This window comes from Bombina bombina, chromosome 6 (assembly GCF_027579735.1).
Source record: "Bombina bombina isolate aBomBom1 chromosome 6, aBomBom1.pri, whole genome shotgun sequence".
Taxonomy (NCBI): Eukaryota; Metazoa; Chordata; class Amphibia; order Anura; family Bombinatoridae; genus Bombina; species Bombina bombina.
The window spans coordinates 676,757,292-676,773,566 of record NC_069504.1 but is presented as its reverse complement, the minus strand read 5'-3'; the positions used below and the strand labels follow the sequence as shown (position 1 = coordinate 676,773,566).

The 16,275-nt window shown below is 34.0% G+C and overlaps 1 protein-coding gene across 1 annotated transcript in view; it reads left to right on the top strand.

Moving 5' to 3' along the window:
- UNC5D (unc-5 netrin receptor D) overlaps positions 1-16,275 on the top strand; it is a 683,183-nt gene that overhangs the window by 339,943 nt on the left and 326,965 nt on the right. Inside the window, exons 6-7 of the mRNA XM_053719375.1 lie at positions 4,783-4,950; positions 7,067-7,231. Of these exons, the coding sequence (XP_053575350.1) occupies positions 4,783-4,950; positions 7,067-7,231 (333 nt within the window). The remainder of the gene's footprint in view (positions 1-4,782; positions 4,951-7,066; positions 7,232-16,275) is intronic.

Genomic DNA, 16,275 nt, shown 5'->3' with positions numbered 1-16,275 from the left:
TAGAGGCTAGTTTTAATTAGCACAGAGAGGTAGACTCGTTTAAGAGCCGTCTGGTTATCTTTGAAAAGATATATGTAAAAAATTATAAAAAAATTTTTAAAAAAATTGTTATTTAGAAAATTAAAAAATTTTACATTTGGAAATTACATCTATATTTACAACTATATTTGCTGTTTTCGTCTCTATAAATACTCAGTTGTCAGCCAATAGTTTTTACAGTCTTTAATTTCTATTTCTAGAATAACTCAGACAAAGGATCTTTAGGGATATGTTCCTATTATGGAGTCTCTAAATACTACCATTAAGTCGTGAGGAGATCGAGGCTATTAGATTTCTTATTGGTAAACATAAGGTTGTTATATATATTTAACCGTTACTTAGATCAACATGTATGTGCATGAAGGTACTTGTTTGGATCTTTAATGATATTAGTCGACGAATTGAAAATTGTTTCTTGTTGACTGCGTGCAGACTATAGTTGTATGCAGTCTTACAGTAGTATCTAAGGGATTGAAGTTCACTATTTGCGTATATATACAATCTACATAGTACAGGAGGATCTTGTATTCTATGCCATTCTCGTATAAGTTCAGAGGAATTCAATTGCTAGAAATAGATTAGGGATACTGTCTTATAAATTCAGAGGGATTCAGTTGCTAAAAATAGAATAGGGGTACTATATGGAAGGTCTTTATTACCCTAGCTTAGGAGTCGTAGGGAACACTTCTATCACCTGGCTATAAGCCAGAACTTTCTTTGGCCTAGTATGGCCATATAACCATAATTTCTAATATATTGAAGCATCTTTCTACATAGATTTGGGTAGGTTTCGCTAGCGTTGAAATAAGCTATAGGAAGTCCTATTAGGCCTTTCATAGGGGTCGTAGAGGACAGTTCTTTCCGCTGGCTTTTAGCAGGAGTTTTCCTGCCCTAATATAGTAGTATGCTGGAACTCGGTGAAAAAATGCATCATATGAAACTATATTTAACTTAATTTTACTGTTTGTTACCTGTCTTTTACTTGTTTTTATTTGTGAATCTGTATGAATAAATGCACTTTTTATGCTAATTGTGATTTTAACTATTATTGGCTCAGACCCAGCCTTTTATTTGGCGCTTTGGTAACCTCCACCACAAGTTACAACATGGCAGCTCCCTGTGTTTTATAGACACTAAAACTTTACACTTATTTTGTCACTTTTTAAACAACTAATGAAACTTTAAAAAATACATCTACATGTTAGTCATGGGCTAATATTTTCTTTGAATGCATCATTCTATCTAGCATGTATTTAGTGTTTAATGTCCCTTTAAAGTAGAGTGATCAACATAGTATGTACTGCCACTAGGTTATGCATAGCTAGGAAATGGAAGGTAGGAGCCCCAGATTGGAGTGAGGTACTTACTAAAATTGAGGATATCTATAACATGTCGGAATCGGCAGCATGGATGCAGGGCACAATGGAAAATTTCCATAATATCTGGATCCACTGGACCCTGAATAAATAAATAAATAGAATATGGCCGAGGGCTGGAATGGTTTAGGGGCTGGAGTTACTCTTCGGGGCCGCACGTAGTGAAACAAAATTGAAGCTTAAGCTGTTGGACACTGCTGGACGGGAAAAGGTTAGGTTATCTTTTTATTTTATTTTTTTGGTAGTTAGATTTAGTTTAAATGGTTTTTATGGGTTTTTTTAAAAAAAAAAAAAGAAAAATTGTGGATGGATAAGGTATGTAGTGTATTGTATTAATCTGCATACTCTAATTTTCCTAAGAAATGTTTATACACAGGATACACTGTTATGTTATATATGCAGCAAAACAATAATAAAAAGTATTTCAACCTAAAGTAGAGTGATACTGTATACTCTATATGCATTAGTGCACCTTCAGAATGTCACTTTGCTCTAATGTTTTGCCAGTCACAACTGGCTACATTTTGATTATTGTAGCAGCAGCTTCACTACTATGGGCTAAATTCACAGACACTTGTGAGGTTGCTGGAAGTCCTCTTTGTGCAGGTGAGGTCCTCTTCAAAATTTATTGTGAGTGGGTGACAGTATTTTTAATGCTTTCTTTAAATTTAATATTCAAACTATGTAATATTCTAAATAGAACATTTTTAATTAATATATTTGTATCTATTATGTTCCAATTTACTAAATTCCCTACCACATGAACTATTGAACTTCTGAATAGTGTTTGTTAAATCGAATGTTACATTCGAAATTTCAAATGTGGATATTTGATCTAATGATCAACATTTGAAAACGAAAGTAACATTCAAAAACCAGAAATATCATTTGATTAACACATTTTATTGGATTTTCCTTCTTATTAACATTCAATTCTCCAAAACAAATGTCCATAGGACTATTCCTTCTGCCAAACATATTGCGTTTTCAGCACATTCGCCAATCCCTACTTGCCATTAATATCTATAGTGTCCCGAGGTGCCCAGTACATAATATCTCACACATAAAATGAGAACTTATAGCAGTTCAGACAATTACAACCACAATTATTATGAAAATATACTTTGTTTTTTAGTATAAAATGTTTTTGTGTGGTTTTTGTTACAAAAAAAGTAGCCTATTTTAATTGATTTATTCTGTAATGCGTTAAAGGCTTTTTTTGTGATGGTATCATCCACAATCAAGCTCCTTCTAAGCTCTGTGTAATAAGCAGTTACAAGGTAGATGCTAATCCCTTAGTTATAATTATCATGATTATAATGTAGGGCCACTCTCAACCTGCAGATGTGATGCGGAGCAGGAACAAATCTTATTGAATTGCACAATTGCTAAGTTTCAATGCTGCGGTGAGTTTTATTTCTGTAAGATAATTTCATAAATAGTTTCACAAATGGGTTTTATTTAATTTAGGCCAATGTGCAGCTCTCTAATGATGACAATTAAGCTGCATAAATATTTCTTTATTACCCATTCCCCAGTTTTGCACAGCCAACATGGTTATATTAATATACTTTTAACCTCTGTGATTACCTTGTATCTAAGCCTCTTTTAACAGCCCCCCGCTCATATGACCATGTTATCTATATGGCCTACATGAACTAGCAGTCTCCTGTTGGGAAAAGCAAATAAAAAGTCATGTGATTAAGACGCTGTCTATAGTGGCTTAGAAACAGGCAGACATTTAGAGATTTAAATGTTATAAAGTATATTACTATAACAATGTTGGTTGTGCAAAGCTAGGGAATGAGTATTAAAGGCATTATCTAACTTTTTAAACAATAATAATTTTAGTATTGACTGTCCCTTTAAGCTTTGTAGCAAAATCTTGATCCTACTCATGATCCTTCTCCTTAGCAATAAACCCAAAGTTTGGATGATACAGCATCCCCAGACCACTGTAAACCATAATCACTAACCCAGCTAGTCTAACCCTGACTAAGCTGCTATGTGTTCCACTCACAATATCACTCTAATAACAAGAGATAAATCATCTACTAATATACCCCACACACAGCAACATGATCTTCAAAACTACATTAGTAAGCCCCATGGTAAATTTGAATTTCCCTCCTTCTTTATCTCCTATTGCAAACCCTCAACTGATAACCCTTAAAAATAAAAAAATAAACAACTATCTTCCCTTTAAAATGCCCTTACCTAAACATCAGCTGTAGAATGATCCTTCTTTGACTTCACAACATAAAGGAACCTGTCTATACTTTACCAAGATCTGAGCTTTCCTTGGGATTCATAACTATATATAAGAGATAAAAAGGACATTAAACTCAAAATTGAATTCCGCATACATTAATAATTTAATGAAAATAAAGCAACTTTGCAATATGCATTTTGTATTTATTTTGCTTGTTTAATCATTTAAAATGCTATCTTTGTGCTTCAAAAAAAATATATTGTGCTTGTCCAGCACTGGAAGTGAAGTATTCTTTAAAAAGATGCAAACTTCCCTATATACCTTATCTCTGTTGATTGTGGGCAATTGCAACTAGTATGTGAGTGTGTGCACTGCTATAAGAAATTTCTGTGTAGTATTTAGCTAGTTTAAGCAATTTTGTTGCATCTTTATGTAACCGATTTTGACTTCCATATGGCAAATTAATTAGTCAATGTATTTTGCAAATTTGATTTATTATCATTAATTGATATATCTGGAAATAATTGTTGTGCTTAATGTTCCATTTTAATTATATTCTGATTGACTCACTGTTAAAATAATGCCCTCTATTTTTTTTATTGGTTAATAACTGCATTCTATATTTTTTATACGTTATCCTATTATATATATTATATTCTAATACTCCTAGTGAAGTGATATAACATTTTTGGAAAATCTCTGCTGTGAATTAATGGGATTTGAAATCCTTTTGGAAAGTTTACAGAAGTGTGACTTTATTTTTGCAGTTGCTTTTTGCAAAATGTGGCCCAAAAAATATTAGCTTACTCTAGTAAGTAGTAAGTACTGGGGAGCAGAGAAGCAGAAATGTTCATGTCTGTACTAGGCAAGAAGAGAGGCACTGTGATATAGCACCAACACTAACTGCTGTTATCTCATTGTGCCTCTCAGATTCCTTCCTACACTCTGGAACTTGGACACTTCTCTTCCTGTATTCCCTTGTGGTGCATCCCCATTAATAAAGTAAGTTAACTCATTCTGTACCCACAGAGACATCTTTACTATTTTTCATGTTGGTGCAAATTTTTGAATAGGAAAGTATGGGGTCTTCATTCACATAGCGATTAATTAAAGCCATTTTACAAATTCCTATGAATTGTTTTTCTTTTTTTGCAGTAAATGGTGGCTGGTCTTCATGGACAGAGTGGTCTTCTTGCAATGTCCGTTGTGGCCGAGGGTGGCAGAAACGATCAAGGACGTGTACCAACCCAGCACCTCTAAATGGAGGTGCGTTCTGTGAGGGCATGTCAGTTCAGAAGATAACATGCACTTCATTATGTCCAGGTTAGTCTTTGCTATAAACCGCTCACAATAAAACTCATCAGTCCCAGTGTCTTTTTGTGTCCTTCAAAGCCCCTTTCAGCAGTTTTAACATTCAAAATATGTTCTAGTAAGTCATGCAGATGTTCCAGTCTATGTGCCATGTTAAGGTAGCTTCTATATAATAAACCTATTTACATCTGACTAAAGGGATTTGAATCACAATTATGCTGAAGTTTCAATAGAATTGTGATTGATATGCATTGTAGGAAGAATGCTCAAATGATTTAAATTCACATTCAACAGCTATATTGCTTTCTAGTTTATTTAAAGCATTGAGAGATATAGTATTCAGACATTTCCTTACTTCTTTGTCCATGCAACACCTGCTGTCTCGACACTTTTAGATATGAAGACAAAAACATATAAAACAGTTCATTAACTTTCAGGTGAGTAAACTCAGTGGATGTCAAATCTTAGATTTTTGTATGTAAGGTTTACATAAGCTTTCAATATTAATCTTTTTTTATTAAAACCAACAAAAATGTATTATTAAAAAATATATTTTATAGCTGCATATGTTTTTAGGGCCAGATAACAAGTGGAGCTTTATTTAACGCTCCGGATCAAGAGCTAACTCTGCTAGAAGTAAGCTTTTTGCGCGCGTCAGGTAGCGCTCATATTACAAGTTGAAAGTAAACAGTTTTCACTTGCACGCTAACTCAAACTTAGAATATCATGTATGCAATAACGTATTCACCCATAGAAGTCAAAGGAACAAAAAAATAGTAAAATAACACCCTACTCGCGCGCAAACCCGATCGCATATTCTCAAGTGCTCTAACCTGACATAAAATCCTGAATATTTCACATTGTAATATTCTTGACATAGAAGAATATGTTCTATTTGTTTATAAATACATGTCTATGTATGTAAAAAAAACACCTTTTACCATATATCTTTGAGCCCTTATTACTTTTTTATAAAACAAATGTTAAAATATTTTTTATCATATCGTTTTATATACAGTAAGTGTAACTGTACTTTCAAATGTATTTATGTTGGGTTTAATGCAACTTTTGTTAACACACTACCCTAATGCATTTACTTTCCACTTGTAATACAGGTGATATTTTGTGTGCGCTTAAAAAGCTGAAAAAATTTGATATCACTTGTGAGCAAAAGTTAACACACCACTTGTAATGTAGCCCATAGTAAATCCCAAATGTTTTGCTGCACTGGCCATTCATGTTTGTAGCAATCAGCACATAAAACAATGGGGAATGGATTCAAAACAGCATTACTTGCAACTTCCAGTTATTTTAATGTTTGATCCACAGATCTAGTGCACTTTTTATTAAGCACTTTTTGATTTTAAGTATTAATTCCATTAAATTTGTAATTTTTAAAATTGTCTACACCATACAGTCAGTGCTAGGTGGTTGCTGAAGTGGTGTACCCACAATTATTCTAATAAGTTTCAGTAGTATTGAAATTGCAAGTGAATCCTTTATTTACATTTCCTTTGCACTATTTAGGGGGCAAATATGAGGTATATAGGTGAAAATGGGGATTTAAATAAGAGTAGCAGGGGTAAATAGTATAGAAATATTATTCCCCCCTCCAAAAATTACCAAAATAGGTAAAGCGAGATTTAAAATATCATAACATTGTTTTTTTTATGGCAATATTTCACTTAAAATTGATTTTGGTAAATGAAAGATACTTTTGCAACTATAAGCACACAAGCAGTATAACTCCGATTCCACTGAGATTAAGATTATCTATCTATCTATTTATCTATCTATCTATCTATCTATCTATCTATCTATCTATCATCTATCTATCTATCTATCTATAATCTATCTATCTATCTATCTATCTATCTATCTATCTATCTATCATCTATCTATTATCTATCTATCTATCTATCTATCTATCATATATCTATCTATCTGTCTATAACTTATCTATCTATCTATCTATCTATCTATCTATCTATCATCTATCTATCTATCTATCTATCTATCTATATCTCTTTGACTTTTCTTACTGTAATACAGTACTAATTACTTTAACAAGGGTAAAAGTTTACTGTTTGACAAACCAATTTACATAAGGTTTTATCATTATTTCCAGTGGATGGCAGTTGGGAAGTGTGGAGTGAATGGTCAGTCTGCAGTCCAGAGTGTGAACATCAACGTGACAGGGAATGCACTGCTCCCTCTCCAAGGAATGGAGGAAAATCCTGTGAGGGGCTGAGCCAGGAATCTGAAAACTGCACAGAAGGATTATGCATACAAGGTAATGATTTACTACAAAACCAACTATTTGTTCCAGGGATGTTGATCAACACATTTCACATTTTAAGGACCATGTACGAAGCAGCGAAAGCTGCTCCGGAGCCTTTGCGGGGCAGGTTTGCATATGCGAGCCTGCTTCCCGCAGTGTAAGAAGCAGCGGTCATTAGACCGCTGCTTCCTACAGCCTACGCCACCTCTTAGGTGGTGAAGCAAAATCACCGAGAGCACGCTCGCTCTCGGTGATTGACAGCCCCTTCAGTCGCGTGATTGGTCGTGCGAGTGAAGGGGCGGGCATTACACACTCCGATGAGTGTGTAATGGTACATACGGGCAAGCGGATCAATAGATCCGCTGCCCGTGTGTAGCGGAGGCGGGCGGACAGCTTCGCGAGTTAAGAAGCTGTCCGCCCGCCTCTTAATACATGGCGCCCTATGGGAACAATATTATGAAAATTCTCAAGTAGAAAATCTGTTCCTTGCAATAGAAAGAAAGAAAGACCTCAATAGTCATTTTGTGTAACTTAAATTTATTTGTACTTTCAGTAGCAGGTGTTTTGACCATATCCTTAGCAAATGCGTACAAGTATTTTCAATTAAGTTATGGTAGGGTGAAAAGATATAGAAAAACTTCAAGTGTAAGGTAATAGTCAAATGGACATACAAATAAGAGCACAGAAAGCAACTCTGAACATTAGTACATTCCCCAAACCTATTTGGGGAATTTAAATGTCCCAAACAGGTAAGAAAATCAGTTTTCGCAAAGGTACTCTGTAAAGTGTATTACAGCTTAGAATTTTGGGTGGTGACTGGTGATATACAAAATGGGGATCACAATCTATGGCAATTTCATATTTAAACATGGATGCAGTATAGAGGTTATATAGACTGGAATAGATTTCTAACACTGAATAATGTATTCATAGATGTTATCTACTTTTCTCATAAGAAATGTTAAAATATTGGTACTTCTTTGTTAAAGTGGAAAAATGTAGCCATGGTAAACTGTAATAAGTGAACGGAAAAAAAAAAAAGATTTTATGAATTTCTGATGTGTGATGTGAAGAGCAATCAATCCAAGGTGGTTCTGACTAATATTGTAAAGAGATTTAACAATGCCTAGTATATATATATATATATATATATATATATATATATATATATATGTAGTACTATATATGTAGTACTATTAATTAAACCTAAACTTTAGATGAGCTTTAGGGGTAGATTTATTAAGCAGTGGACGCTGCAATCTACCCCCAAAGATCACTGCTCCTTAACACATCCGCCACCTATGAGGTGACAGACAACAATCAGATACGATCAGGATGATTGACACCCCCTGCTAGCAGCCGATTGGCTGTAAATGTGCAGGGGGCAGTATTGTACAAGCATTTCACCAGTAATGCTTGTGCAATCTTAAATGCTGACAGCGTATGTTGTCGGCATTTAGTGGTCGGGCGGACATGATTCACCACAGTGAATCATGTCCACCCGCCGCTTGATAATTCGGCACTTAGAGTTATAAAATATTGTCAAAAGCTGTTTTCTGAATTTGCATGATGTATAAACATATTACATTGCATGAAAAAAGTCTTGCATGAAAATAAGTCAAGTTCTAACTCAAATGCAAAGAAGAAGAAAACATCCTGGTTTTGGTTGTCTCTTAATGAACATTTGAAAATAAGCTCTGTACTTATCCAAACAAGTTGCATGTAACAGTTTTTAGAAAAATGATTGCAGTATCTTACCCACACTTTTAATTTATTAGATGATTCTAAAATTGTAGTGGGGGGAGCTAAAGTTCCCATTGAAACCAGGATTGTTTTTATGTTTGAGTGAAAATGTTCTTTTTTTTGTGAGTGTGTGGGGGGTTATGATAAATGACTCATATTGACATATAATGAGATATAAAATTGTCTTAAGGTTAAAATTGCCATTAAATGGGCATTCAAGTCAAAATTAAATTTTCATAATTTCCGATAGAGCACACAATTTTAATCACCTTTTCAATTCATATCCATTATCTAAATGTGCACATTATTTTTATATGCACACTTTCCAGGGCAATGGCTCCTATTGAGCCTGTGCAAGATCAACAGGGTAAACATATATGCATTTTGTGATTGGCTGATGGCTGTTACATGATCCATTAGGAAGGAAAATGTAACAAACTTTGAAATTTGTCAGATACAAATCTACTATTAATTTGAACTTCAAACTAAGGCCTCGCTTCCACTGAGTCGTAATTCAGTTTGCGTGCACTCGCAAACCGATAAATATGCTGTCGGAAGCAATATCGTTTATCAACTGTTTCCAATGGCGCGTTATACCTCAATATCGGCAGCCGGACTTCGGCTGCTGAAAAGATCTTCGCGTCCCATAGAAAGTAATAGAAGCCATTAATCGATAAATTATACCAGGTTTTCAATGAAAGCGCTAACCGTTAATACACTGTCGGAGGCTGTCGATACATTGAGAAATATTACACCCAGCTCAACTAGATGTAAAAGAGGAAAATTTTGCTTTTTGATACCTATTTTCTATTGAAATTATAAAACCTGCAAATAATGCAAGTGTTTTAATGTAGAAATAAATTGTTATAAGTAATATTTATTGTTGTCTCATGTATAGAAATAGTTGAACTTATATTCTAATAGAAATATCAGTATATATTTAAATATAATAATATATGCAAGAACATATCTACAGAATGCAAACTAGACCTATGCCTAGGGCAGCAATAAATATTACTTATATTTATGAAGTGGTAAATATAATTATATTAGAAAATAGTATTTGATTATTAAAAATATGGATAAGTGTATCTTTATTTTTCTTGAGAGGTGATCACCGGTAAGGAGCACGGACGTTAAACATAAATTCTATAGCGTAAGGTCGGGTTACCTTAGCAACTAATTGATTTTCAAGAAATCCGATATCAGATGGAAGCGTTAACACAACGTTAACTTACAGCTACACGAAAAGAGCGACTGCACGCTATCCGCAAAATATTTCAATGGAAACCTGGTACTAAAATGGAGCCGTAAATTACTTTTAGCTGTCGGCCGCTTCGGTAGCTTACGGCTCCATTTTTAACGACTCAATGGAAGCGAGGCCTAAGTGCTTTTTCATTGTGTCTTTATTATGCATTTATTGATTATGCTACCTTATTCAGTGGTCCTTTAAGGTTACTTAAACATGAAACTTTCTGTATATAAGCTATGCAATCAAACAACTTTATTTCTTGGATTTTTTTTTAAAATGTTTTGGTAATTTCTGTATGAGCTTATGACATTACTGTTAAATAAGAAAAAATGCACGAAAAAGTACTACATAAAGTGTATTCTGTAACCTGTAAATCTTAATATAGGCACAAGGTTCTGTATCCCCTTAAATATTTTGCTGATAGATGAATCCTAAAGTAGCTTAATGTTCCATAATAACAAATTATACAGAAGTCTGTTACTAGATTTGTTTACACTTAAATCATGCAAATAAACAAAAACAAAATCATTCTCAAAATTGTTCTTCTAATTCTCATACTTCTTCAATTCCTTTTTCATTGTAAGAGATTTGTATTAGCATTAAAGAAATGCCTCTCCAGTGTAAATAAATCTACTTTTATAGGCCATATATGCCAGTGAGGCTGCTTTTAAATTTTGCACTGTCAGTCTGTCTATATGGCCTGGCCAGTACTCAAAACCATATATCAAAAATATACTTCAATTTCATAACTTGTAACAGTTTCAACATCTAGTAATAAAAACCAATTTTGTGTTAAAAAATATATATATATTTTGGTCTGGTATTCCAAAACAAATTGTTCATGCTCACCAAATGTAATCTGTTGGCAATGCATACCACCATAAGAGCTATCTCCATTCCAATTTTAATACAAACAACTGCAATTGTTTTTCCTCATATGGGCATATTAAAAACAGTTAAATGTTTCTAAGTAATTCATACAAAATTAAAACACTTCAAATTTCCATGGGTTTTTAGTAACTCTCAATCATAAATGCCAAAATTCCCAAGTGCCAAACTGCTGCCAAATTTATGGATCTATTCAAAAGTTCTAAGCATTTGAAAAACAGTTTATAACATAAAAATACTCAATTGAACTATAATGCACGCACGATAAGGACAAATTTAGCAAACTTAGAATAAAGGTTTAGAATAGAACTTTTGCAATTAACTATGAAAACGTCATGTTTTATTGAATAATTAATATGTTTGAAATTTGCTAGCACATTACCTTCCTTTTCTCACCTCTAAGCTATACATATTAAGGTCATTGATTTTTCTTTTTTATTATCACTAATTTTCTTACTAATATACCATCTTAGTGTCCCTGCAAAATTCTAATAACTGTATAATTTTGCTGAAACTTCATTTTGCTAACTTATATAAATGTATATACTTAAAATCATATACATATACTTAAAATGTAATATTATAGTTTTATATCTTCCAGAAGCCATCTATAAGTAAGTTTAGGCATTTACATTTAAATTTAATTAATACAAAATGTAATAAAGATTTTGGTGGATATAGTTAATAGAAATAAATCTAATAATGTATTACCTTTCTATTCACAATGGGAATAGCTTTACGATGAATAGAATTTGAATTATTGAAATGGCAAACATTTTACTTTTAAGAGCTTCAACATTAAAGGGGCATACAACACCTTGAGATTGTATTGTAAAATTTTTAATTATGCATAGTAAAAAGGCAATTAACTTGTATTGTTTGCCCCCTTTTTCCTGTAATTTAACTTACTTCATAAGCCTAACCCTGCCACATATTAGTTCCTAACTGGTCCCAGCAGAGGTGATAAAATAAGCAATTGCAAAACGATAAAAGTTTTGCTAACAAAATGTCAGTGGCAAGACTTGCCTACTCCAGTAACAAGTTAATATTGGGTTCTATAAATAAAATTAGTTTGTGGAAGATTGGCTATTAAACAAAAACAACGCCACAGCATTGTCCATCCTCATCTTAAGGGCATGGGAGCACCCAGGGTATACATCCTTCTCTATATGATAGCCCTTTTGGTGGTGTCACATAAACAATGACAGAAAAAAGCAAAACAATTGTTACATGAACATGTTGGAATGAAAAAGAACACGTTAGCATAACTTTTAACTCTCTTTGATACAATTTCTTTATTTACATATTATATCTTATTTTTCCCTAATTACAATCTAATATCATTATGAATAGAAGTCACTGCACATATTGATACTTAACTTTTTCCATGAAAGCCTTGGGAGAAAAGTTATTGTATGAATCTTAGTGCAAATAAAGTGTGACAATAATATCATATTAAAGAACACATCTGTTGTATAGAGGGCAGTTATAAAATGGAGACAGAAAAATGAACCTGAAATAAAACTGCAGTATAAAAGATTCAATTATTCACTTTAATGAATACGCATTGGAGTGTATGTTTGCCCTATGTCCTGCTCAGCTTTTTGACTTGCCTCTGTAACTATAGGCAAAGGTCTTAACCTCTGAAAAGAACAACGGCAAAATGTTTTGAAGTGAAGAAAGATAAAGGACATTTATATAGAGAGGAATTGCTGGCTATATACATTCTGTACTAATGTAAAAATAATATATTCCAGTCCTCTGTATGGCGGCCGCTTTCTATAGATCTCCTAAATTGTTTGCGTGATTATTATGTACATTAATGATGACCAACTTTCTAATACATTGGGGGGGTGAAGATCAATATGTTAAGAGCTATTAGGTCTATAACTATAAATGTATGGCTAGTATTAAACACTTATATTTCATAGAAATGCCCAGTGACAAAGGGGTAGATTTAATAAGCAGCAGATTCTGCATTCTACGCCCATCGTTTCAGGCTCACCTGAAACAGATGTTAGGAAGCAGTGAATCATGTCTGCTCGACTAATGGTAAATCTACCCCAAAGGGTCAGATTAGATAAGGATGCAGGGTACTCTCTGTGTGCTGCTCTCTCCTCTAGATGGCTCTTTTGATTTGTGACCACCTTGTTTGCTATATCATCAGAAACCCCAAAGAATACATTTTTATTTCCGATTTTTCAAAAGAACACAAAATAAAAGGCACACATTATTTGTTCTGCATTTTTCTTGGGGTCTCAAAAACTACTGCTGAGGGCCATACAAGTCCCATGGGCTTCCAGTTGCCCATACCTTAATTTTATATGAAATTCCATGCTATAAGATTGCCTTATGTATATGGTATTGATAGTTGTGTAACCATTTTCTATATACAGTATCTTACAAAAGTGAGTACACCCCTCACATTTTTTGTAAATATTTTATTATATCTTTTCATGTGACAACACGGAAGAAATGACACTTTGTTACAATGTAAAATAGTGATAGAATTCTGTAGCAAAAGACAAAAAGGGCAGAGGCACCACATGTGCAGATCAATCAACCACCAAATGAACCAATCTTAGGGATACAGTGTACTCACAAGTAAGGCGGCACTCAAATGTGCCAGTAGAAGCAGGCTGGTATTTGGCAGCAAACCAGCTGACTGGTATAGGGCCTTCCTCACCACGATCAGATGCCGTACGATACAGCTAGGTCCCTGGAACTTTTGATGGAAGGAAATATGGAGAGAAGGGCAATCTTGCCCCTAGGAAGCTGGAAGGGAATCTTAACACCAACCAAACCAGATGTATATGTATAAAAATATGTATATATTTATTAAAAGCAAACAGAGCAAAATTAAAACATATACCAAAGGTATATCAATGATGGCAAGGTGTAAGATATCTCCCCTGTAAGATACAAGGAATATAATAGCAACGCGTTTCTCGGGGGGCTCCCCGTTTCCTCAGGCTTGTATCAATTTTTGATTGATACAAGCCTGAGGAAATGGGGAGCCCCCCGAAAAAAATTGTTGCTATTATATTCCTTGTATCTTACAGGGGAGATATCTTACACCTTGCCATCATTGATATACCTTTGGTATATATTTTAATTTTGCTCTGTTTGCTTTTAATAAATGTATACATGTTTTTATACATATACATCTGGTTTGGTTGTTGTTAAGATTCCCTTCCAGCTATCTAGGGGCAAGATTGCCCTTTTCTCCATATTCTTTCTATGTTTGATGTAGACATGACATTATGGGGCCAATTTAAAAAAACGTTAACTGGCCCCAATGCATCTGTTTTCACGCTAGCCTTCAGGCTCGCCGGAAACAGGAGCAAGAAGCAGCGTTCTTAAGACCACTGCTCCTTAACTCGTCCACCTGCTCTAAGCCGCGGACAGCAATCAACCCGATCAGATACGATCGGGTTGATAGACACCCCCTGCTAGCGGCAGATTGGCCGCAAATCTGCACGGGGGGCATTGCACAAGCAGTTCACAAGAACTGCTTGTGCAATGATAAATGCCAACAGCGTATGCTGTCTGCATATAGTGATGTCTGTCGTACATGATCCGCTGAGTGGACTATGTCGGACAGACCTTTGTTAAATCGGCCCCTATGTCTGTTTGCTATACACAGGGATTACTGGTAATAGATAGTTCCATTGTATAATATATTGCTAGGTATTTAACTGCCCTCACTTTTATGTTTATTTCAGAAATGCTGATATTAGAAAGGGACAGAGGTTAACTAAAGCATTGAAACAGTGGGATAAAAAAGGAAGGATCAAATAAGAAAGTTTCAAAATAATTGTAACATTAGAAAAGGAAAGGCGTATATACACTAATTAAGGGGTAAATGGGTCAATGAGTACAATGCTCCCACTATTACGACTCCTTAAGTTTAGTTTTTGGACAGTGTTTGTTGGTTCCAAATTTTATCATGTAGAATGGCACCTAAGAATAAATATAAAATAAATATACTTTATTCAAGTTTGACATTTAGATATGATGCTTACGCAGGGTTCTATTAGTTAATTAGATACTCTCCTTTTTTATGATTTGTCATTGTACATGAATCATCTCTTATATTTTAAGGCTAGCTGAACCAGGATATATCTTTCTCATCACATCATATGGCAAATAAATACACATCTCTTATATAGTAAAGACACAATATGGTTACCATTTAGTAATTAAATGGTTAATGGCTCTTTCTAAGTTAAAGAAATTCTCTATTCATAGAACATTGTAGCAAAGGGTAATTAGGCTTTGAATATTGAGTAAAAAAAAAGCTTCTCAAGCTGTTCAAGCACCCAGACATTAGAGTTTATAATACACAGTACAGCATCAAAACCTATTTATCATACAAATGTTATCAAAGTACAAGAGGCGTAATCTCCGATTACAACAGAGCTTATCTCCATTGCGTGGCTGTTCCTCACTGCTTTTCATACAGCAAGCATTGAAAGGCATATAGTTAATATTGAATAGCTGAATTCTAAAAGCCCTTCTATGTGACTGATTGCAGATGGGGAGGTGAAAAGATCTTAGCCCTTCATTCATTATACTAGCAGCAAGGTCCCAGAGGCACAAAACAGCATCTGTTATCACTTGGGCATTAAGAATTTTTACTTTATTAGAGAGAATATTTAATCCCTTCAATGCTGGAAGGGCATATGGAATATGTCACCTGCCCCCTTGTCTTCTTCCACAAGCAAAATGTTTTAATATTCAACTTGAGTAGTTTATTATAGAAAAAAGAGAAACTTTTATGGATCAAAACATTTATGGAAACATCAGGTAAGAAGCAAAATCTCAAAATAATTGACTAATGATAGAGATGAAAATCTGTATAATTTAAGTGATTAAAATTTTGAGTCTTATAATCAGAAAACAATTTGTTGCATGAAAGTGAAGTTTCTCTGATATATTGTAGAAGTATATCAGTTAAACCATCACCTCCGATGATAATCATGGAAGTGCTAATGATTGCCACAATGTATCATCATTTTCTAAAACTTCTTACTTCTTTTCTTATTTGAATCTCACTTTGTACCTATTTACATATCTCTGAGCCCTGCTAGAACAAAACACGTACAAAGTTGACTGTCTTGTTTATTCGTGGTGAGTTAGAAGTTCCACAGTAATTATTAGCAGTGCTTAG